General features: G+C 38.9%; 2 protein-coding genes across 2 annotated transcripts; one reads left to right on the forward strand and one right to left on the reverse strand.

Annotated features, from left to right (window-relative positions):
• Nucleotides 1–63: 63 nt before the first annotated feature.
• b3gnt2l (UDP-GlcNAc:betaGal beta-1,3-N-acetylglucosaminyltransferase 2, like) lies at nt 64–15,650 on the forward strand. Its single transcript, XM_041810684.1, has 2 exons — nt 64–231; nt 12,951–15,650. Exon 2 carries the CDS (start codon nt 13,043–13,045, stop codon nt 14,375–14,377), a length of 1,335 nt encoding a protein of 444 aa, XP_041666618.1. The 5' UTR covers nt 64–231; nt 12,951–13,042; the 3' UTR covers nt 14,378–15,650.
• A 269-nt stretch (nt 15,651–15,919) lies between these two features.
• Nucleotides 15,920–25,319, reverse strand: bckdha (branched chain keto acid dehydrogenase E1 subunit alpha). The gene is made up of 8 exons (XM_041813733.1): nt 25,018–25,319; nt 23,171–23,347; nt 22,998–23,084; nt 22,805–22,913; nt 20,125–20,286; nt 19,812–20,018; nt 19,573–19,714; nt 15,920–16,910 (listed from the first exon to the last, which is right to left on the reverse strand). Exons 1-8 carry the CDS (start codon nt 25,129–25,131, stop codon nt 16,556–16,558), a joined length of 1,353 nt encoding a protein of 450 aa, XP_041669667.1. The 5' UTR covers nt 25,132–25,319; the 3' UTR covers nt 15,920–16,555.

The following is a 25,319-nucleotide window of genomic DNA, read 5'->3' on the forward strand; positions in this document are numbered from 1 at the left end:
TGCTCTGCTCTTAAGTGATCACCAAGTCCATACCTTTTTTATTCATACCTGCTCATACATGTACTCACATGCAGCCTCAGCTGTATCAATGAAAAGGAAAGTGATGTGGAAAACTTTATGATGCGGTTTAACCACGTGTTTGCCTGCTGGAAGATCTGAATTGAAATTGGATTGTTTTCCTCCTTCAAACATTGGCTACCTTTTACTTGATCGGCGTTCATCTTGGATTCAGTGAGTATAAAAAACTGTTCTGTTAGATTAGCTTCAGTTTAACTCCATTTCATATTACTCTGTCTCTGTTTGTGTTATTTGTAGTAAAATTACCATTCATCAAACTTAGGTGACATGAGCAAGAACACCTGAAGCATGACAGGAACATGTATCAGTGCATACATTATCCGCTTACTTTTTAAACAAATGTCCGTCTTGATCTTGAGTTTTTTGTTCGTTAAGTGTAAATTTACCAGAGCTCATAAATGGTAATATCCACATGGATCAGTAAACAGCTGTTTACTTAACTTAGGCTATGTCTTGTTTGTACAAAGCCGGTTTGCTGCTAATTAAACACTGGGGACAGGGATATTTCTCAGCACAGCACAGCGAGAGATCGCCCCAGGCTTCATTTTCTTAAAATACAATCACCAGAGGCGAATCCAAGCAACAGACACTACTTTTCTACTTAAAAGTTCAACAAACCGTCTTCTTAAAATGGGTTAGTGAAGATCTACAGTACCGAGGCGCATTGCATTCACTAATGGACTTTAATCTCGTTATTATGACACGCTGAGCAGTCCGAGCATGAATGTGTAACCGATTAACCGAATTCTCCATGCAACGAAAACATGTAACAAAACTATTTGTCCCAGTTGCCATTAAATGTCTTTATCAGTGAGGACCCTCTGAGGTCAGCCTGCCATCTCCTGGGCAGCTGCACTTTCTACTATTTAAGCCTAGTTTAGCCTAGGTGCCTTTATGTAGCATAGCTCTGTTGTTCCTGTTTTGATTCTGTTTTTATACCATTTAGTTTAGGAAGCCATGTGTGTTTAACACCGCAATTTCTTTGAATGTGCCACCATGTTTTTAGATATATCACCCTACGCTTGAACTGAGATGAGCAAGGGTAGGAAGCAAATACATTTACCCACTTCACAGTAATTGGGTAGTCTTTTGGGTAAACGCACTTATTTGAGTACATTTCAAAAACAGAAACCAGAGAAACTGTACTTTAACGTTATTATGATACTCTTGTTTTTCCACCTCTGTTGACTACACAGAACACAGACACAAAACAGCTGTTATGCTCAGTAAAAATGTGTGAGATCGAAGGGTTAAACATTTCAGAGGTGATTTTAACCATTCTAAATGAAATGGTCTTCAGTGTTGGAGTTATTTGACAGTGTTGATCCACCAGTGTTAGTCCAACTCTGTCAATTAATTTTGGCTCTGTCCACGGCTATTTCAAACTTGCGGCATTTGTGGATGACAGTTGTACCCATCATGCCCTTGAGCAGAGTGTCTGTGAGAGTGATCCCTGCTAGGGTTCTTTTGGTCATATTTCCAGTTGTTGTTTTTAATGTGACATACATTTGCATCATGGTTGAAGTTATCCGCTGAGTTAGAGTTCTCGTCTGTGAATTGAGGTGATCCTAAGCATGTATAGTTCACCAGACGGCATTGCCTTGCTATCAGTGTTAATTTTGACAGCTATTTTTAATTGTTTTTTTTTTTTTCATTCAACCTTTATTTAATCTCGAAGAAATCATTGAGGGTGTTCCCTCATTTTACAGTGTAAATACAGTGTTTGCTCAAGGAACATCAAGCATCAGGAAGTTACTGAATCTGGTTGAGTACTGATTGTGAGACTGATTTAACAGAGATGTGATATACAATGGAATATTACCAAGAAGGGCTTTATAAATGAATAAGTACCAATGCCTGTCACGTCTTACAGACAGGGGTGCCCAGCCCACCTTTTCATATAGAGTGCAATGATGAGTGGAGTAGCCTTGACCAGAGATGAATCTGAGAGCTGAGTGATAAATGGAGTCCAGGGGTTTAAGAGTAGAGGCAGAGGTGTTCTATAAACAACATCCCCATAATCTAAAACAGATAAAAAGACAGCTTCAATGATACGTTTCCTACTTAACAATGGGAAGTTAGTTTTATTCCTGTAAAAAAATCCAATTTTTTGTCTTAACTTGCTGGCCAGGGAGTCGATACGAAATTTGAAGGTGAGTTTTTGATCTAACCAAATACCAAGATATTTATACTCACATACTCTTTCAATGCTGTGTCCTGTTAAAGTGGTAATGTGAACATTATTGTCGTTGATGTCTGTGGCTTTGGAGAAAAACATGAATTTGGTCTTACTAGGATTGAGAACCAGTCTTAAATCAAACAGAGCTCGTTGTAATTGATTGAAGTTTTGCTGGAGGGTTTGAATGGCTGAATGTGCGGTATTGGCAAAACAATATAAAATTGTATCATCAGCGTAAAGGTGGATGTTACAATCTATTATAGAGGATGGGATATTGTTGATATATATTGTAAATAATAAAGGACCCAGTATTGAACCTTGCGGTACACCTTTTGAAAGAGGCAAATACACCGAGCGACAATTATCAACAACAACACATTGATCCCTCTGTGAAAGGTAGTCCTGGAACCATTTACAGGCTAGAGAGTCAAAACCAATTTCTCTTAACCTTTCAAGGAGCAAGGAATGGTCAACACTATCAAAAGCTTTAGTTAAGTCTACAAATAAAGCAGCACAGTATTTCCTCTGGTCTAACTGAGAAATTACATCATTTGTGACAGAAGTGACTGCAGTGATGGTACTGTGATTGTTCTAAAACCTGATTGGTGTGGATTTAATACATGATTACTGGAAAGGAAGGATTTGATTTGCTTGTTGACTAATGATTCTAAGATTTTCGCTAGGCAGGACAGTTTGGAGATGGGCCTATAGTTATTGAGGTCAGTTTTATCCCCACCCTTGTGTAGTGGGAGTACAAGTGCAGTCTTCCAGACCTTGGGGAAAACCCCAGTGGAAATAGACAGATTAAACAAATGTGCAACTTGCTCTGCAATAATTGGTGCACAGAGTTTTATGAAAAAAGGATGAATTTTATCTTGGCCAGTTGTTTTCCTGCAGTCTATATGTTGAAGTGCGTCTCTGACAGCAGAGGAAGTAAAGGGCTGCAAGCTAAATAGAGAGGTAGGATTTGTGGAGGGAGCCTGAGACAGTGGCTGACTGTTTAAAGCAGAGCCGGAGTAAGTGGTGTCAAACTGGTTACCAGCAGCAGCAAAGTGTGTGTTAAAAACTTGGCAGATCTGTTCTAGTTTGTCTATGATACAGTGATTATATATAATACTTGAAGGAACAGTTGACATTAGGTTGTTTTTAATTACATTAACAGCTTTCCAGAACTTTGATGGGTCATTATAAGCATTAGAAACAATATCTATATAATAATTAGCTTTTGCTTTCCTCAGTGAAGAAGTGCATTTGTTTCTCAGCGGTTTAAAAGTAAGCCAGTGCTCTGTACTCCCTGTTCGCTTTGCCAAAGCCCAGGCTTTATCCCTTTCCTTAAACATTAAGGATAGGTCTGTGGTGAACCATGGGCTACGTCTATCTTTGATCCTGAACTTTTTAAAAGGAGCATGTTCATCAATGATAGTAAGCAAGGTGTTTGAGAAATACTTAAAAGCCTCTTCCATATTCAATATTTCTGTTGTCTGATTTATGTTGCTGTCTATAATGTCTTGTAGAAAAGCCTGCTCATTGAAATTTTTAAAATTTCTTTTAAAAACAATCTTTGTGCTTGACTTGTTGATTTTAGCACCCCTAACACAGACTATAGGACAATGATCACTTAACCCAAGACCAAAAACGCCAGAGGCAGAAATTTTGTCAGGTCTGTTACACAAAATTAAATCAATTAGCGTTGACCTGGAGGAGTCCTTTAAATTAGGTCTGGTTGGTTCATTGACAATCTGTACCAGCTGTAGATCATCACATTTTTCTTTAGGTTATCTGAGTCATTTGATAACCAGTTGAGGTTAAAATCACCTAAAACTATTAACTCAGACTTGTTGAGCTCTTAAAGTAATTCAGCTATATCAGAGACTGACATAGAAGTGGCTGAGGGTGGTCTGTAGACACCAACAACATTGACTGGGCTATTGTTTGAAATGATAATTTTCAGAGCAATAAATTCAAAGGAATTGGGTACAGAAACAGCTTTTAAAGGAGTAACAGACAGGCATGACTTCACATACACAGCCACACCACCTCCTCTTCCAACTCTGTCTGTTCTGTACAGGTTATAATTTTGTAGATTGAACTCAGAGTCGGGTGTACTCTGCTTAAGCCAGGTCTCAGTTAAAACCAGGATGTCAGGATCTGTCTGTGAAAGGAGAATTTTTAACTGGTCTAATTTAAGCTCACTGCACTAACTTCTGATATTTAAGTGCATCAGACCGAGTCCCTTCCTAGATTTAAAAGCAGACTGATTAAAGGGTGGTGGTCCTGAGTTGTGTATAGTTGTGGAAGTAGAGCTTGCTTGAGGAATGGGTTTTATAGTGATTAGATTTTCTGAATTATAACCTGTACAGTAATTAGACTTATGGTGTTTATAATGGCTATTAGTGATTATGACTGGAATGCTATAAACAGGAGGAGTGACATTAAACAGAGGATGAGGTGTGTGTTGGCTGCCATACCTTCATACATTGAGAGAGAGAGAGAATTGTAGTTTTAGTCTTTTGATTACATGGCTTTTATTTTATTTTATTCTATTTTTAGTTCATAAAAAGTCCTCAAATTTCAGTCTTTACTTTTAGTCCAAGCATTTATTCTCTTGCCTAGATCTGTTAACAAGTCATGGGAGTGTGTTCTACGCACCCTACCAAACCTGAGGTCGCTGCTTTCTACAGCTGAGAGGCAGAAGAGATATGTACACATGCATTGTTTACCTACAGTGGAGAAATATTATTGATTTGAATGTCTGACAAAAAACAAAATGACATTACATTTGTCTAGTTTTAGTCATCTTGACAAAACTAACGTTTTATCAGTTTTAGTCATCACAGATCTATCTTGGCTAGTCTAAGTCTAGTTTTCATAATGGAAAAAAAGGCTGTTCACAAACATTTTTAGTCAGAAGGTCCATCTCACTTCTACTGTTTTGTGGCTTGGGTCTCTGGTGTGAGTCTTTTCCTTGAGTCGTCACACCCACCAGAGACTCAGAGACTGGAGGAATTGACGTGGAGGACTGAAGCCAAAAGGCCAATGTTTAACGGCCCATGGGACGTCCTTCCCCCTCCAGCATCATGTGAAGCGATCATCAATCAGGTTTCAGGAGGCATAAACAGCTGATTGTGTCTACATAAATCTGTACTGTATTTATTCTAAACAAATCCACATTTACAGTGTTTGGTCTCAGTGTGGGATCACAAACACATATGAAGAGAAACCTGTGGTATAACAAAAAAAAAAAAGAGAAAAAAAAACATGCAGACTCTTTCTACCAGCAAATGCTTTATTACAAAATTATTTATTATCCTAGTTATTCAGTGTGAAGGCTAATGATCAAACCTGACGCTAACATCAGACTGACGGAAACTCTATTGACCCCACTATGATTTAAAACGTGTTTCTTCCTGATAAGCAGACTTCTGCTGTCTGATTTTAATTTTCTTCATAATCTAATAACAGAAATAACTTCTAAGTAGACTTCTAACACACCCAGCAAAAAGAATGGTTGTATGTTAAAAAATTTCTCCACTATTTAATAGAAAAGTGAAAGGTTAAAAGATGTAATTTTTGGGTCATTGAAAAGATGTCTCTATAAAGACCTCACTGTAAAATGGTCATATTTTAAAAGACTATTATTTAGCTCAATTTGGACCAAATCAGACCGACAAAACAGCTCAATTTCCTATGACTATCTTTTGTCTAAATTAAGGCTATGACGGACTGAATGTAGAAAAAACATAGGTAATGTTAGGTGTTTGGTGGGAAATGGGAGATTTATATCTGAGTCTTAAAGCTTACTTTAAATTCAGTACTTTTTACTTGAGTAGATTTATAGACCTGTACTTTAATGTACAAAGATATTTCAGTGAAGCTATCTCACAGGCAAATCCAAAGAAGAAACCGGAGGACACAAATCAGTTATTGCAGTTTAATCAGGTGCAGGGGACTAACATTTCGGCGTACACTGCGTCTTCATCAGACAGTAGTGGTGCGGTTTGAAAAATGTAAATACCCTCCTCATTACAGAGTATCAACCTTGATTGCTTATATATAAAATATTTACAACATACATAGACCGACTTATCTTCAAAATAGTTGTCTATGTATACTGTAAATACTGTATATATTGTGTCTATTTGTTGTAAATTATGTTCATGCATTTCTGATTGGATTAGAGGTCTAGATATGAGTGCTGTCACAGTATTGGTTCACTGCGTGCTGACTTCCCACGCTAAGCAACCAATCAGGGTTGACGCTCTGTAATGAGGAGGATATTTAGATTTTTCAAATTGCACCACTACTGTTTGACTCTGATGATTAAACTGCACCTGGTTAAAGAAACTCCTTGTTCTGGGCATGCAGATGGTCGAGTGGTTTGAAATGTGCACCATGCACGTGGCTGGCCGGAGTTCAAATCCAGCCTGTGGCCCTTTTTTGCATGTCTCCCCCCACTCTCTTGGTTGTAACATGGAGAGAGTTAAACACTGTCGTTTTCGCACATCAGGGATAAGTTAGGAGACACATGGTCATATCAGTGTTACCTTCTGATCTTACATGATGATTTTCAATGCTGAGAACAGTTGCATGTGGATTATATAGAGGAAAACTGCATTTTAAAGTGAGAAAGTTTTTCACCATGACCGTATTTGTTTAGTGCTAATATATTTCCAGATCAAGCAGGGACAGACCCAGGAGACATAAATATCTGGGGCTTAGCCAAAATTAGGAACACCTACAGACTTGCTATGTTGTAACTGCTTATCAGGTAGTTATATGCACTGTTTGAAATACAAATGTGGTTTTAATTGCCAACGAATCCATTTGGGCAAAAATAACGCCTAAATAAAGGCCATCCTTTAGAGCCATCATAATTTGTCATGTCAATGTTCTGAAAGTGTCCTAATCCTTTTAAAGCAACACAGTGAGGTGCAACAATTTCCACTTCTTCCTCTGAAAAATGGCAGAACTGTTCTTTTTAGATAAATATAACAAAGGTAGAGGAATTTAGTTTAAAAGTTTAAATTTTTTTAAATTGCCGCTTGAAAAAGAACATAAAAAGCAAGTTGGTAAATATGGCTACAAGAATGAACTTCTCATGTTGTGATAAGCAAAGTACATTTGCTTGTTCATCATTTTATCTTTCTTTGCAGTTGTCCATCATGAGACTCAGCAGAAAACTCCTTTAACAGCCTAAATATTCGGGGCTTCTCAGGAGTTATTCAGGGCTAGAGCCCTGTAAGCAACCCCCCGCTCTGCCTATGAGATAAAGTCATAAAACCTACTGAGGACAAAGCTGTAGTTTCTGAGGTAAAATCTGATGCACCACACTGTGTAACGCATGACTTAAAAGTGTTACAACCATCCCCTTACATTCCACTTATAACATCGTTTTCATTTTTATAGTTTTACAGAATCCCTCGTCAGTGGAAATAAACATTGACAGAGTTTGAAGGCACCAAAGCTGGTCTTTTGCACAGTAAATAAATGTCAGACTCTACTTCTCTGTGGATAAGCGGTTAACACTAGAAGTTATAAGGTTCCTGTTTGAATCCCCCTGCCTCCTGAGGCAATTTAAACTTTTCACCGAGGAGGAAGTGGGTAAAATGTGATGCATGCACTCACTAGGTCCACCAACATTATGCTTCATAGTGAGAAAAGTGCACATGTTACCATTCTGACTCTGATTAAGAATATGCACATGAATAAACACAAATAGGCAATGTTTTCAATTAGACCTGCATGTACTTTTTAGGTTAATTAGGCATAAAAAACTGATCATTTGTTCCCACAGGTGCATGCTCACATAGACTTGAGTTAAATAGAAATGAAGTTTGGACATTGTTCTAGATTAGTAAATCTATTTCAATCACATTTCACTACCCTGGTCGTGGGCAGGTTGTAACAAAGGAACACCTTGTATTTGACATCACTTTACAAGGTCTGTGATATTCTTGCAGAGGTCTGAATTGGTGCAATTTGTGGTAAACAAATGTGGGTCCATCATATAAAAGGTTCTAACAAGTTCTAGCTCAAATGCTCAGGGAGTTACAGAAGAGAACGTATTACAGTCAACATTCTGCATTTGCATGCAGAAGACGACACATTATGTTTTCTTTTCCATTGTAGGCTATAATGCAGAGCTGCAAAGTTGAATGTACTTACAATTCTGTTTTGGATTAGTTTTAAAGCCAGAAATGTTACTTTTACAGGAAATCACTGTAGCACTTTTTTACCTCAGTACATCCCTGGATATTTGAGCTACAACATTCAAACTTGTTAATTCACTACAAATTGCTCCAATTTAAACTCATATAAGCATACAATAACGTGAACCAATAATGTGAATTGATGTCAGATGCAAGGGGTTCCGTTGTCACAACCTAACCTACTTAGCACATGCTGGGGTAGGTTAAGACATTCCCATCTGCATAGATCAGTTCGTTATATTGCTGGCTTTCTTACGGGTAATTGGGGATTCAAATCCTGGTCAAAGCACAATGAGAATCCAGTGTGGGCCCTTGGGCAAGGTTGTTAACACCAGAAACACCTGTCCCAGATTTAAGTTGCTTTGGATAAAGCATCTGCTAAATGACAATGAGACAAAAGAAGCAAATACAGGAGCCATGCCATGCACTATGCTTGAAGTAAATTTACTGAAATAATACAGCAATCTAGAACAATGTCACTCTCTCAGTGACCATAACTTACTGGTTGTTCAACTAAAGTGTGTGCAGCTATGTGCAAATTAGTACCACAGAACAACTTTCTGAACGGTTTCATGCATTATGAACACTAATACAGCATAGACCATGCAGGTCTGACAGAAACATTGCCATAGTGTGTTTGTGTGAGTGAATATTCAACATCATGAGGGGGAATTACATATATGCATAACCCTGAAGTGTAGACTTGGTGGGCTTATAGAGTGCATGGTGCACATTTTACCCACTTCCTCTGGCTTCCTCTGGCTATAGTAACCCTATAGCTCCATACAGACAAGACACAAACTTTCAGGCTGCAGCAGAATGCACACAGTAACCCCCATAATTTTCACTGTTATAAACTTATCTAAAAGAGCAGCAAAGTTAGTCTGAAATTTCTATACTGTCCAAATGACTATCCTCTGTGTCCAATGAAAGTTTTTTTCTCTTTCAACTACACAAGTATAGCCATTTTAAGAACTCAAGAACTCAATTTTACTTATATATTCACATTAGGTTACCCTCACTGACACCGTTATTCTCAATTTTTGCAAAAGAAATACTTGTTTAAGGATTTACAACATTAAACCTAAATGTTTTTGATGAACAATCCCCTTAAAATAAAAACCCAATGAACATCTTTAAGATTTACACACCCAGTCCTGCAATAATTTCAGTGACAACTGTGGGCTTATTTGGTGCTACAGATCTTTTTGCATCTTGGGTGCCACTGTGAGACTGCCACTCTCAGTCAATTTTTAATGTCCAGTAATGTTACGATTTTTTATTGTAGAGGCAACAGCCTTTTGCAACATCCTCCCACAGGTGCCTAGCTACTACCACTCCTTTTTCCAGTCAGAAAATGCTGACAATGTCTTGGACTTTAAATGCAATAATATTATTAAATCTGAGTTGACTTCAATAAACTGCTGCTTTTCTACAGGCCTGAAGCCATCAGATGGCTTAAAGTAATCGATTACCATTTACTTGAAACAAAAAATGTGTTCTATTGACTCAAAAATAGAACTTATATGAGCTGTTTTGGATTTTTTTTAAGTTAACATAACCACATTTTTAACAACCTTTAACTGTTCGGTCTGCAGTGTAAATGAGAGGTTGGCTGTAACACTTTTGAGCTGAGTAACAACCTACTTCACCCCTGTCAGTCACTGTTAATCTGACTAAATCAGCATAGAGGTTTGACATTGATAGGAGAAATATGCATTGCATTTTGCTTGAGAAACTACACTTTCATCCTCTGTAGGTTTTATGAGTTTTTTTTTTTATATCACCACTAAACAAAATGTAGTCTTGGAGAAAAACTACTTTCTTAACTCAGACTATTTTTTTCTCTGTATATAATTAACGTGCAACTATTTCCAGCCTGGACAACCTCCATGTTGGATCAGGGACAAAGTGGGTAAACACCAGAGTTGGAAAAAGTACAAGACTGTTGTACTCAAGTAAGTAGTTATTTCAATCAGAGTATCTATAGGCTTGCTTTGACTTCAGAGCAGTATTCTCATACACTTTCCACTTATGATAGCAACATAGTCCCTCCCCCACAATGTTAACTTGTCAACAGGCCTATGCAATTTTATTACATTCATAAATCAGTTAATGCTTCCTGAATGGAGAGTCGTTTCACATTTAAAATAAACAAAGGCATGTAAAGGAGTACAAAGGTGCTTCTGCTCACCTCAGCAAATCCTAATAGATGGGCGTGGAAAGGTGGGTGTTGTGCTAAAGCTGCAGCAGCACATGCATGTATGGGCTGAATGGTTCACTATTACTTACTTCTATCTGATTTTCTTACTCTAAAATCGTAACAACATACCAAACAGTGTCTGTAGATGAGTAAGTCTATAATGTAAATATGTCAAATAGGTGCAAATATCTGACATGGAAACACCATCATATTAGGTCAAAGTCCAAAGTGTCAACAAAGGTCTGCATATTTCAGGGACTCACGTGCCAGTAGGAGGAGTAAGGTACTGTTGGTGGAAATTGTCCATTTTTTTCATCATTCTGAAAGCTACATGAATAATAGAAACTTAAGAAGAGGATGCAGGGTCAGGTTACTGTAGGTGTGTCTGCAGACTTACACGTGTTTCCTACATGTCCTGTATGGCCATGAGGGCATTTTGAAAATGTATGGACACCGGACCACATTAGACATCTGCAATCAAAGTAAGTCAATCGTTTTAGTATATTGGCTAGTAATAGAGACTATACGTGTTATTTGGTACTATAACTGATTGTTGCGTGATTTAATCGTGGGTCTTATCTAGGGATGGCTCGAGTAAAAGAATATTATACTCAAGTAAAGTAGAGTTAGTTTGATTAGAATTCAACCAAGTAGAAGGGAAACAAAAAGGCTTTGATTCTTGTAAAAGCTATTTTTAAAGTTTATTCAAAGTATTCAGTACAAAGAAATTACAGTGCCTATAAAAAGTATTCACCCCATTGGATGTTTTACCACTTTATTAATTTTACAAATCAAACATGATCAACATAATTCGGCTTTTTTACAATTATCTTTGCTTCAAATAAACCTCTTTAATGTCAAAGTGAAAACAGATTTCTACAAAGTAGTACCAAGTAAATACAAATATGCACTGTAAAATTAGTGACTGCATAAATATTCACCTCCTTCAAGTCAGAGTTTAGTAGATGCGCCTTTGGCTGCAATCACAGCACTGAATCTGTGTGGATAGGTCTCAATCACGCTTTCATATTTCGACACTGTAATTGTACTCCAATATTCTTTGCAAAACTGCTCAAGCTCTATCAGGCTGCATGGGAGTCAAGCATGAACAGTCCTTTCCAAGTCAAGCCACAGATTTCCTATTGGATTGAGGTCTGGGTTTTGACTCATACACTCTAGAACATTCATCTTGTTGTCTTTAAACAATTTCTGTGCAGCTTTCGCTGTATGCTTCGGGTCATTGTCTTACTGGAAAATAAATCTTCTGCAAAGCCGTAGTTCTCTTGCAGACTCAATAAGATTGTCCTCATGGATTTATATATATTTTGCAGCATTAATTTTACTTGCTAACTTTACAAGCCTTCCAGGGCTGACTGCCAAGAAGCATCCTCACAGCATGATGCTGCCACCACCATGCTTCACAGTGGGGATGGTGTGTTTGTTGGGGGGCACCAAACACTGCCTGTCACCACAAAGCATTTTTTTCTGATGGCCGAAAAGCACCATTTTTGTCTCATCAGACCAAAGAACTGTCTTCCACTTGACCATAGAGTCTCCCACATGCCTTTTGGTGAAGTCTAGTGAAAGTATAATCAGTTTTCTTCAATAGTGCCTTTCTCTTTGCCACTCTCCCATAAAGCTTTTGAAGAACCTGGGTAACAGTTGTTATATGCAGAGTCTCTCCCATCTCAGATGCTGAAGGTTGTAACTCCTTCAGAGTAGTCATGGGTGTCATAGGTGGCCTCTCTCACTAGTCTCCTTCTTGCATAGTCTCTCAGTTTGTGAGGATGGCCTGATCTAGGCAGATTTACACATGTGCCATATTCCTTCTAATTCTTTGACGGTGGATTTCAGACGGATGAATGTTCAAAATCAGAGCCTTGGATTTTCCTTTATGTATCCATCCCCTGACTTATATTTTCAATAACTTTTTCTCTGAGCTGCTTGGGGTGTTCTTTTGTCTTAATGGTGCAATGGTAGCCAGGAATACTGATTAACCAGTAGTGGACCTTCCAGACACAGGTGTATATATGCTACAATCACTTGAGACACATTCACTGCACTCATGCTTACTCGGTTCATCTTTGTCTAATGTTCAAATTTGTTTGATGATTTGAAACATTTCACGGTGACAAATATGCAAAAAAAAAAAAAAAAACAGAAATCATGAAGGAGGCAAATACTTTTCACAGCACTGTATTACTGCTGAGGTCAAAGCCTGTAACATGATAAGTTATTTTCAACATGTGAGATTAATTTTTTCTTTTCTTTTCTCTGGCAGGTACATCTCATACATCATTTACTGGCAGGATCTGAGTGACCTAAAGACAAACACACTCCAGGTTCCAGGAGCACCTCCCTCCTGAAAGATCCATGTCTAGGACCAACACAGCACAGGCAGCTTGTTCGTACCTTGAAGCAATGAGACAAATGCAAACAGTCAGTGCTATGGTTCTTCTCGCCACTTTATTCCTGATCTTTTTCTACTCGACCCTACATCTTGAGTCGACCTACAGTCACAGAGCTGCAAAAGAAAATCCCCAATCACATCTCAGTGCCCAGATCCAGTCCAAAGACAGCGATGAAGCTGCACAATCGTCTGAGAAGAAGAGTGTCACTTTGCCTCACGTTGATGTTCTAAATGTAACTATATCCCGTGACTTCAAAAAGACCATCCCTCAAAACAAAGCATACTGGAACCGTCTGCTGTATTCCACCCTTGTGAAGCTGGACAAGGGAGATAATCCAGCCAGACGCGGCTCTGATTGGTTTCGCTGCAAGGAGACAAATCAAGAGCTCCTGCAAACCAACGTGCACAATTTCAACTCATACTCTGTCCTCTTCCAGAACTTTGTGCAGGATATGAGTTGCAGGACTCCTCCAATCCTGATCAATCAACCCAAAAAGTGCAGATCTGGTAGCAGGGAGGAAGAAAATCAGAAGTCCCTACTCTTTGCTATCAAGTCAACTCCTGGAAACTTTGAGCAGAGGCAGGCTGTGCGAGAGACATGGGGGCGGGAGGCGATGAATAAGAGCGGGCTGAGAGTGCGCACAGTGTTTCTCATGGGTGGCCCCCAAATGGATGACCCTGATCTTAGCCAACTGCTGTCATTTGAAGCCCAGCACTTTGGGGACATCATTCAGTGGGACTTCAATGAATCTTTCTTAAACCTGACGCTCAAAATGTATGCCTTCCTTCAGTGGGTGCTGACATATTGCAGTCATGTTACCTTTGTTTTCAGTGGTGATGATGACGTTTTTGTCAACACACCGCTATTACTCAGGTACCTGCAGTCTCTGGATTCAGCTAAAGCCTCTAAGATTTACAGCGGAGATGTTATAAAGACAGCAAATCCAATCAGGGACCCTAAAAGCAAATACTTCATCCCTTTGAGCTTCTATGATGGCCCTTACCCTTCATATGTTGCTGGAGGTGGATTTCTCATCTCTGGAGCATTGCTGAGACCCCTTTTTTCAGTCTCACACTTCATTCCTTTCTTCCCCATTGATGATGTGTACATGGGGATGTGCTTTAAGGCTATAGGAGTTTCTCCAGAAGCACACACAGGCTTTCACACCTTTGACATCAAGGAGGAGAATCGGGAGAATCTATGTGCGCATAAGGATATTATTCTGACTCATAAACGCTCCCCGCAGCAGATAACAAAGCTATGGAGGGGAATTCACAGCCCCTTGTTGACTTGTTGAACAAGACAAGTGAGAAAAGAAAGACAACGACTGAAACCACAAATACAGTTCCTATAAAAACTATTCACGCATTTGGATGTTTTACCATTTTATTGATTTTATAAATCAATCATGATCAGTATTATATGGCCTGTTCGACCAAAAAAGGCCCCAAAACTCCACAAAGTACTTCTACAAAGTAATGTCAATTGAATCACAGCTGAGTCTGTGTGGATAGGTTTCAGTCAGGCTTGCACATCTGGACACTGTAATTTCACTTCAGTCTTCTTTGTAAAAGGGCTCAAGCTCTGTCAGGTTGCACAGGGATCAGGCGTCAGGTCTTTTCATGTCCAGCCACAAATTCTCTATTGGATTGAGGTCTGGGCTTTGACTCAGACACTCCAGAACATTCACCTTACTTTCTTTAAAACATTGCTGTGCAGCTTTCGCTGTATGCTTCGGGTCATTGTCTCACTGGAAAATAAAGCCTCTCCCAAGCTGTTGTTCTCTTGCAGACTGAGTAAGATTTTCCTCATGGATTTTGCCACATTCATTTTACCCTCTACCTTTACAAGCCTTCCAGGGCCGGATTCTTAGAAGCACCCCACACCATGATGCTGCCACTGCTTCACAGTGGGGATGGTCTTGGCTGTCATAACGTCTTGTCTGATGGCCCAAAAGCACCATTTTAGCTCATCAGACCATAGAACATTTCCACTTGACCATAGGGTCTCCCACATGCCTTTTGGTGAACTCCAGTCTAGATTTAACACAAGTTTTCTTCAACGGCAACTGTCTCTTTGCCACTCTCCCTTAAAGCTTTGACTGGACAACAGTTGTTATTTGCAGTCTCTCTCATCTCAGCATCTGAAGCTTGTAACTCCTTCAGAGTAGTCTTGGGTGTCATAGGTGGCCTCTCTCACTAGTCCCCTTCTTGCACAGTGACTAGGTCTGTGAGAATGGCCTGATCTAGGCAGATTTACATATGTGCCATATTCCTTCCATTTTTTGATGATGGATTTATCTGAACTCTGGGAGATGTTCAGACCCTTGGGATTTCTTTTGTAACCATCCCCTGACTTATTTTTTTCAATAATCTTTTCTCTGTTGCTTGGGGTGTTCTTTTGTCTTTATGGTGTAATGGTAGCCAGGAATACACATCCACTTTACTCTGGTTATCCTTATTTCCCTACTTGTGAGACTTCCACCACCAATTAGCTGGACCTCTGTCCTCACCACCTTTTGAAAGGGGTGAATATTTATGTAGTCACAATTGACAATTCTTGTTTTGTTTTTTTTTTGTAAAAAAAAAAAAAAAAAAAAAAAAAAAAAAGCCAAATTTTATTGACCATGATTGATTTATAAAATGGTTTATATTCTCAGGGGATAAATCCTTTTTATGAACTGTATCTGCCTTCATCAGTGCTTCTCTCCGTGAAGATGATGAAGCAAGCGGAAGGACATTTACTTTTTTACTTCATGCTGTTGACTCAATCCTTTAATGTGAAAATATGCATTGATTTCCATTTATTAAATGACTTTAAATAAAAATAAATTCCAGTAAACATTTAAACCAACATACTTTATTTTCCACAAAACATCAAACATAAAACATGAGCTAGACTTGTTACAGTTACAGTTTTGTGATGTATAGTAGTGTGTAACAGCATTACAGCATACAAACCCATCTAAACTGAGTGTGTACACCAGAGCCCAAGAATACAGGAAAACACAGGTTGAATAAATCGCCTCAGTGCTACTCAAAGACACCAGTAGAAGACCACAATCGTGACAGAGACAGTTACAGGAAAGGGAATATACACCTAAGGGGTTAAATTCTACTGTTTTATTGCTCAGGTTGTTTCTATTAAATGCATAATGCCAAATACAGCAGCTATGTTCTTGCTGCACTTGAAAAAGGTCTTCTGTGACATTCAAAAAACTCTAAAAGGTAAATGTGATTGAGCACTTAAAGAGAAGTTTATAACTTAGTGACTCGATTAACTTAAGGCACCAAACCCAGAGGCATGTCGTAGATATTTCTGATAGCACAATCCTCTCTCTCCCTCTGTTGTGAAGGAGGAGATCACACGTCATATCAAAACTATGATTTAATGACTACTTAAAAGTGTGCAGCAGGTTCAACCCAGTCTCAATCCTCCCATGTTTGTTCACCACATCAACGTTTCCTCCATACCGTTACACTTGCTGGTACTTATCAAAGAGGTCGAGGGGGTAGTGCTCTTTGTACTGCTGCACATGCTTCCAAAGGGACTCCCTCTGCTTGTTCAGAGCGGGCGTCATCTCCTGGTACACATCAGTAAACAGCAGTTCAGGATTGGGCTTCTGGCGTTTCTCAGCCCTCTCGAAAGCCTCCATCACCGTCTTGCGGGATTGCTTGCGCCAGTTCCTCTCGTCGTCCTCGCTCCACCAGCCACGGGCCACCATATAGTGTCTCAGCCGGGAGATGGGGTGGTCCTGTTTGTCCCAGTAGTTCACCTCGTCCACTGAGCGATAGGCTGAGCTGTCATCACTGGTGCTGTGGTGACCGATTCTGAGGAAACAACAGCAGTGTTGTCCTTCAGTTGGCTTTCAATGCAATAACTTTTTCATTGCGAGTTCACTTTTTTACAACTTCACCTAAAATGTACTAGTCAAAAGAAAAGTCCATGGATGTTTATGAAGAACCCATTGCACAACTACTGGATATATGGTGTGATGCTGAAAACCAGGGAGCTGAAGTCAACCTTTGGTAAGTTATGCCATCACTCTGGCAAATCAACTTAGTACAAGATCTCTATTCCACTGAAAATGAATTTAAAACAATGTGTGGAATAATCTATATACTAGGGGTGCACAATATTACCAGCATTATATGGGTATCAGCAGATATGAAAATGTTTGCTGATTGGCTGGAATATCAGCTGTATGTCCAAATCAATTAGTGGAATTAAAGGCTGGACCAGCAGACCTAGAACAGCTAATGTCTTTTTCTTTGTTCATCCACATTCCTTGGATTTTAAAGTGTGTTTTAAGGACTAAAGTCTGATCGTTGGTTTATATTCTAACTTAAAAGTTTTGAGGACTGAAGTTTTAGATCTGAAAAACTTTAAGATATATACACAGTGCATTCATACAGTATTCAGCCCCCTTCACTTATTTTAATTTGTTATGTTGAAGCCTGATGCTACAGTCGAAGGAAAACATTTTTATTCTCAATAATCTACACTCAGTACCCCAAAATGGCAAAGTGGAAACAGAATTATAGATATTTTTGCAAATAAATTAAAATAAAAAACTGAAATATCATATTGACATATGACAACATTTACATCAGACAACACCAAAGTTATAATAGTTATGGATTTCACATTTGTTTTTGTTATTTTTTAAATTTCATTTCACTTTTTGTTTTTAATTTTGTTTTGATTCATTTTTACAGCTGGTCTATCAGTTTAGCTTTTTATATTTTGAGAAAAAGCTTGGCTTTAGTTTAGTAATTAGTTTTAGTATTAGTCTTATTTTTTTTACATTATTGGATACTTGTCAGGGGCAAGACCCAGAAAGAGTCAACATCAAACAATGTTAAAAAAATATATAAAAGGTACGGTGTGTAAAATTGGGTGCATTCGCGGCATCTGACAGTCAGATTCTAGATAGCGATGCTTACTTCAGGTGGAAACTGTCGCAACTAGTGGAAATTTTAAAAATATGTATCTGTAATCTGGTGGTACTGTAGGAACATGATGGAAGAGTCTCTGGAGGGGATCCTCCCTTTGTATGAATAAAAGGCTTATATGAAAAAATAAACTATTTTTATATATTCAGGGGATTGAATACTAATTCAGATATGACTACTTATTATTATATTCCATTTTTACAAAGTTTGTCCAGCTAAATGCTACACAGTGTACCTTTAAAATAAGCTTCTCTTCACTTTTTATTTTATTTGCACAAATTTGATGACTGAATGCAAATCAAGACCTAAAATTACCATTGTGGGAGGTCATAACCAATCAAATTGAAGCATTTCTAACTCCCTTTGGTGTACATGTCAGTCAGTATGCTCATGTTAGAGCCCCAAACAAAGGATACTGTTCCTGTTCTATTTTAGTTTAGATAGTTTTATAAGCACACAATTTAATTGTAGTTTGTTTTTAAGTGAAGCCTTGTTTTTATTCTGGTTTCAGTTAACTATAATGTTTTTTACATTTCAGTAGGGATGCAAGATATTGGATTTTAGCCAATAATGATATTTACATTTATTCAGACCTTAAAACACATGATATAAAGTTTCAGGATGAAGAAATTAACATGTTTAATCCCTTAAAACACACCCTAAAGAGTGAGGAATGAAGATGAATGAAGAGAAAGACTTCAGCTAATGTAGGTCTGGTGGTCCGATGTCAAACTCAACTAACTTATTTGTTCTTAAAGCCAAAACAGGCAGAATTGGGGGCGCAGGTGGCCGAGTGGTTAAGGCGCGCCCCATGAGGACGGCCTGGGTTCGAATCCGGCCTGAAGCCCTTCACCGCATGTCTCCCCCGCTCTCATCCCTGTTTCCAACTCTATCCACTATCCTCCTCTATCAAATAAAGGCTCAAAATCAACCTTTAGGAAAAAAACAAAAAAACAAAAAAAAAACAAACAAAAAAAAACCAGGCAGATTTTTATGGCAAAATATCAGCTGTAAATATTGTGAGAAATGTTCTTACCTGCTTATCTCATCTGCATCCCTACAATTAAATTTTAGTTATTTGTAAGCTTTATCTAACTATAATAACCTTGGACAACATTGATTTTATTTGAAAAAATAAAGTAATATACCCACGTTAGTGACCTAATCTTCATGTTGATTAAATACTCAGTACAAACAGCTGTGAGGTCTAAAAGTAACTTAAAGCCTGGTAGACACTACAAGATAAATGTGCCAATTTCTAAAGTAGCAGGTCGCTAACAAGGAGCCACATTTTTGTTGTTAACTCTACAGGTGTGTTTGACTGTGTGAGATTTACTTTTGAGTGTGGAATCTGTTAGTGTGTGTTGCTCTGTGTTGGTCATCTCCTACACCACACCCTATAAGAACAAAACTGTTACATCTGTCATTTTTTGCCATCATCAGGGGTTATAAATTTAAAAAACCTTCTATTGTGTGCCAGGTTTTATACATCCACAGCGTGAAGATGCCAAATGATCACAATTAAACACTGCCTAACCTGTAAGTCATTGCTTCGATGAGGAATGGCTGGTTCTCGGCCACAGCCCTGCGGCGCGCCTCTTTTGTCGCATTGTACACAGCGAACACATCATTACCATCAACGCGGATGGACAGCATGCCATAACCAGGACCTCGTGCAGCTGTTCATTTAGAGAAGATTTAGACATGTTTGCATAGGAGCAGCTGCAGATTTGAAATCAGATACAGCAGATTAACTAGCACATAAATGGGTCTTACCAATCCCATCTCCCCTGTACTGCTCATTGGTGGGGGTGGAGATGGCGTAGCCGTTGTTGCGGCAGAAGAATATCAGTGGGCACTCGAGGGTGGCAGAGAAGTTGAAGCCAGCATGTGCGTCTCCTTCACTGGCGGCACCCTCTCCAAAATAACAGATTACAGCTCGATTTGTGTTTTCTCTCTTGATAGCATATGCAGCTCCAGCCGCTGAAATATAGGCAGGAACAGGATAAGAGGCAGGGATATGCATCTACAGGTTCATATTTGTTTGTCCATAGTGGAGAGATTACTCAAACACAGGTTTATAGCTCACCCTGAGGGATCTGAGTGGCCAGAGGAGAGGAGATGGTGACAAAGTTCAGGTCTTTGGAGCCATAATGGACAGGCATCTGTCTGCCTTTGCCGAGATCATCTGCGTTAGCATAGCACTGAGCCATGAATAAATCCAGAGGAAAACCCCGGTACATCAAAACTCCTGCAGGGTGGAAGAGAAATGACAACAGGGTGATTCAAAAGCTGATAACCTGGGCAATAGTTGGCCATTACATTTCATGGGCATTTAGATGGTCTGTTAAGGGGAAGCCAAAAGAATAGAGGATAGTCATTCATAAAGAGTTCATACTGTTAAAGGAAGAAAAAGAGAATTTAAAGAGAGTGAAGAGATGGTAGAGACAGAGTGAACAAGCCATTTAAGAGTATTTAAGGAAGGGCATCAGATCTAAAGATAAATGCAAAGGTGCGTCTGCAATAGAATACTTCAGAAATGACACAATCATTTAAATGGAGCCAAGTTGTGCAAAACAAAAAAAACACTTTTCATCTTTTCATGTCCAATGTTGTTACCTGGAAGAGTTGTATTATTTATAGGGGCAATAAGGGGCCATAAAATAGTTGGTATCAGCATTGTCACTACCTGGAACTTGCATGTACAAAGCCTGTGATGCTGTTTGGGATGTGATGGCTGTGAGGTAGGGTAAGTAAGATAAAGGAGGTTTTAATGTTGGTTTAGCAGGCATAGGGAGCTAGCATGAAGGGTAATAGCTCTGGTGTATCAGAGCTCACTGTCTAGCCTTACTGTGGGACTAAAGGGCCTGTCTCCAAAGCCATTTTTGCATTGACAGCACCCTTCTAACCAGTGTTTACTGTTTCTGGATAATGACATTGACTTCTGCTTTTCTCTGTAGCATATGTAATTTTTTAAAATCACTCAGTGTGATTGATATTTCCCTTTCTTCAAAGAAGTATCACTAAGAAACGTGAAAATAATGTAAGGGAATCCTGTCTTGGCCTTTGCAGCAGCTGTAGCCCTGGAAACATTACCTTTAAAAAGACAAGTATGAATATTTTCTTCTCTGCTGCTGCTGGTGACACGAGTCCTGCATTGTCACCACTGTAAGCTTGTATGTACAGAGCCTGGGTGTGTTGCTGGTTGGCAATGGTGTTGCAACTAAAACCTGATTTGTGCATCTGTGTCAAAGCTACATTGTAGTCTAAACTAGTAGTTTTTAATCTTTTTGACCAAGGCACACAAAGGCTGACAGTAAGCAAAAATCTCAAGGCACGCCATATTCTTATCCATGTAAAATAGCCCGTTTAACACTCGTTATGGGTGCGCCTAGTGGTTAGGTTGTGTCCCATGTATGCAGCCAGGGTTCAATCACAAAAGGTCTTCATCTGGCTAAATAAAGGTAAAATAAAATATTAAAGATCAGAGCGAAGCAGGCACCAACACATGAGTATGTGGTGCTCACAACGGCTACAGCTACACCTTAGACTTGATGCAGAAGCCTAAACCAGCCTCAAGAACCATGTGGAGACACATAGGGGTATAACTGAGATTAGGGGTCTCTTGTCCTTACTTCAGGGCATTAGTATTAGAGGTGGGAGAAAAAATGGATACTTAGATGCATCGTGATATGGAGGTGGAAGATTCTGAATCGATTTCTAAATGTCCAATAATTGATAATCGTTAGTGTTATGACCCTGGGTCATATTGTTTCTGTTTTACTGCACATGTGCAGCTCTGTGTGTCCTCCCCTGCAGTGTTGAGTGTGTGAGTGTGTCTCTGTCTCTGTGTGGGTGTGTCTAAGTAATTAGGTGGTGATGCAGGTGGCTGTAGCTGATTGGATCATTGAAGAGAAAGGTGCTGCTGTTGATTGGATCTGACCACTCCCCCCAGCCTTTAAATGTCAGCTGTTGCAGTCTGCTCTCCCCTTCACCAGCCACTTCCAAAGAAGCCAACAGCTGTGATTTGTTGCTTAGCTTTTGGTGAATTGTAGACTCAAGTATTTAGACTTAGGAATTAGCTTTGGTGACTTGACTTAGATTGTGACTGTTGTAAATTTGTGAATATTTTTGTTAAACTTTAAGCTCTTGGCAGCAGGGAATAACCACTTTATTAATTTGTTTGTTACTCTTATTAATTCAATTAAACTGCTGCTTAACTTTGCTTAATTTGTACCTGGCTTCCTTGGGAGTGGGATGAGTGGAGCCACACATTGTGTTATGTCCAGGTTCCCCTAGACTGGGACGTAACATTAGTAATTTAAATATTTAATACTGTGGAATAGCAGGAACAAAAAGGTGGAACTCTGACATGCAGCGCATAAGATTACCAGTTGTTCATCTGTGAAAAAGGAAATCTTTATGTCTGTAATTTCAGAAACGTTACAAGGAAAGGATGCTTCTACTTTTGGTTCAGTGCAATTGTAAATGTCTAGTTTACTCACATCTTCCATTAGAGGATAGTGGACATTTAATTTATCTCTTTGTTTCTAAATACAAATGTAATGTTTTTCTTATGTATGACACAGTGAGAACAACAAAAATGTAAAAAAAAAAAAAAAAAAAAAAAAAAAAGTGCAGCAAAAAAACATCAATAATCATTTAAGAATCGAATCATAGCCCTATGAATCATAATCGAATCGTGAGGTAGCTAAAGATTCCCACCCCTAATTAGCAACTTGTTGTTATTTCAAATATCTGATACTTACCAGCTTCTCTGTATTGACCAAAGACAAGGTCATTTGGGTCGAGAGCTGCAGCACTACCAATGTGTGTCCCCTCCTCACCATAGTTGGTCATGTAGAAAGAGATCCGACCCTGCAAAAGACCCAATTTAACAACACCAAATAATTTCTTAGGTTGCTCCATGGCTGAATGAGCAAATGAAAGGGGAAAAAGTACCTGTCTTTGAGACTCATAGAGGATCCGGTCCATTGTGTTCAGCAGCGTCATCTTCTGATAAAAGTTCAAAACTGTCTCTTTGGAAAGCTGAAAACAACATTAAAAATCCTTTAGCCAGAGCAAAGAATTGAGAGTTAAGGTTATACAGGACAAAGAGGGTTGGCTGACTGTACCTGAGGGTCTTGAGAAGGGTCAATGATGTTTCCCTGCCTGTCCATCACTCTGTACACGGGGATCCCAGAGATAACATTGGGCTGGATGAACTCAAGGTGATCCACAAATTCAGCTGAAGCCCCAGGGAACTGTGGCTTGTCCAGTGATGAGTCAAACGGCTGCTGCTGATGCACAGACTGAGAGATTGTATGAAAGAATCATTTATTAATTATAGGACAGTGAAGGCATTCTTATTAAAGATACAACAAACAGGGGGTACACCTTTCTCTTCATGCAAACAACTAAAAACTCATCAGAAACTCTCTGAAAATAAAAAAGAAAGCAACTGTCTGAGGAGATTTTCCTGTAGTTGAACCAAAGTTGATGCAGTTAGGATGTTTAAATCACAGACTTTTTTCTTTACCTTTGAATTTAACTTATTTCAACATTTAAGGGGGTAAGGGGGAAGATCAAATGTTGATGATAGGTAAAAATATTGATGTTGTCCCATTAGCCTATTAATGCATTTTTAAAAGAACACACTGTAGCATCTTAAAATCTTTAAGGTGTTAAAAGAGACAATAAAAATGTCATTAATTTAAGGTAAAATTCACATAATAAAACATACAAATAAGGACAACATTACTACCCCCCCCCCCCCCAAAATGTCCTTTATTCAGTATTTCCCAAGTGCTGGTAAACAGTGCAAGAAATTTTAACACAGCTTTTCTACTTGAAATGTTTGCATAATGTGCAGAAAATCTTTGCTGCTGCAAAAAAACTGATTTACTAAATTGGCATTATGACACATTTCAAGGTAAAGAAATATTGCAACTTCTGCAACTGGAAAATTGCAGCAGGCCATATTGCAATTTAATCTAATTTGTGATTAATTGCCCAGCCCTAACCCTAACTGACACTTTTATCTGTAAAAGTGAAGATAACCCTCAGGTTTAACTTGATTTTACAAGCACTGAGCATCACAAAATTAAAACACATCATTGCACAACAGTGGTTTGTGCTATGGCTCAACAAAAAAAGTCAATTCTAAAAGGGGCTTATCATTGGACCCTGACAGTCTTTGTGAACTTCGTTTGTTTACAAAGAAAAATAATGTAAGCAACCAAAATAAATCTAGGATGTTTGGAAAAGCTGTGTTAAAAAACCCTTGCTCTGTTTAACAGCACTTGGGAAATACTTTAAAAATATATATCAGCATTTAAGTTGCCGTGTTTCGTTGAAAGGAATATAATTTGCTAATATTTTGCTATAGTTTTTATTTGTATTCTCTTGTCCAAAATTGATCTGAAACTGACGGAAGTTTCCTCCTCACGCCCCTTGGCTCGTCCAATAGAATTGCAGCGTACAAACGTCTCAGCCGGCAAGCTAACTATCAAAGCTTCGAGTTACAACAACAAACACGGGATGCACGTGGATCTGACAAGGTTCTAGTTATTTATAGCATGATATTGAGCCATAGTCCCCCTCTTTGACTTAGTGGCACTGCTTTGGGAGCTGATAACCGAGTAAAGCTGCATTAATATGTGCAAAGTGTGTAGCTAAGCTAGTTAGCTCACGAAGCATCGCGATAACTGAAGAAGGCAACGCGTTATTTTGATTCCCTTTTCCAACTCTATCCATCTCTAATTCTAACCTCAAGAAAACAGCCCCGGCGCTGAAACAACACTTTAATTCTTCTTTGAAAAATATGTTAACATTATATCATATGTTGATATATATTAATACTCGCTACACGTCTCAATTTACCAGGCCATAATCAGATCCAAGCGCTAAAGCGACCTTTCATGTTTTCGGCTTTTGCTAGCTGTTTAGCAGCCATACAGCTAAGTTGCAAAGTCAAACTTACCCCGACTCTAAAGGCTCTGTGTTGAAGCAGCCTCGGTGCCTTCAGCCCTGCCGTCTGACGGACAGCATGGAAACACAGTCCATATATTTTGTTCATACTCCTTACAGCCGCCATCAGGACAGTCAGCAGTGGTTTGATCCAACAGGCCCTGAGCTAGCTAGTCAGGAACGTTAATCTCTACAATAAATACAATGACAACGGTGACAATAACGGCGAACAACGAGAGTCTGGTTGCTTTTAAGCAAAATACCCCCGGTCCCCTCCGAAACCACACTTGCCAGGTCGAATGTCTACACGACAAC

The sequence above is a fragment of the Cheilinus undulatus genome, linkage group 2 (assembly GCF_018320785.1).
Source record: "Cheilinus undulatus linkage group 2, ASM1832078v1, whole genome shotgun sequence".
NCBI classification, from domain to species: Eukaryota; Metazoa; Chordata; class Actinopteri; order Labriformes; family Labridae; genus Cheilinus; species Cheilinus undulatus.

Coding starts and splice junctions, on each gene's coding strand:
- b3gnt2l (XM_041810684.1), top strand. CDS start 13,043: ATGTCTAGGACCAACACAGCACAGGCAGCTTGTTCGTACCTTGAAGCA.
- bckdha (XM_041813733.1), bottom strand. CDS start 25,131: ATGGCGGCTGTAAGGAGTATGAACAAAATATATGGACTGTGTTTCCAT. Junction 23,348..25,017: donor ACAGAGCCTTTAGAGTCGGG/GTAAGTTTGACT, acceptor ACAATCTCTCAG/TCTGTGCATCAGCAGCAGCC. Junction 23,085..23,170: donor ACCCTTCTCAAGACCCTCAG/GTACAGTCAGCC, acceptor TGTTGTTTTCAG/CTTTCCAAAGAGACAGTTTT.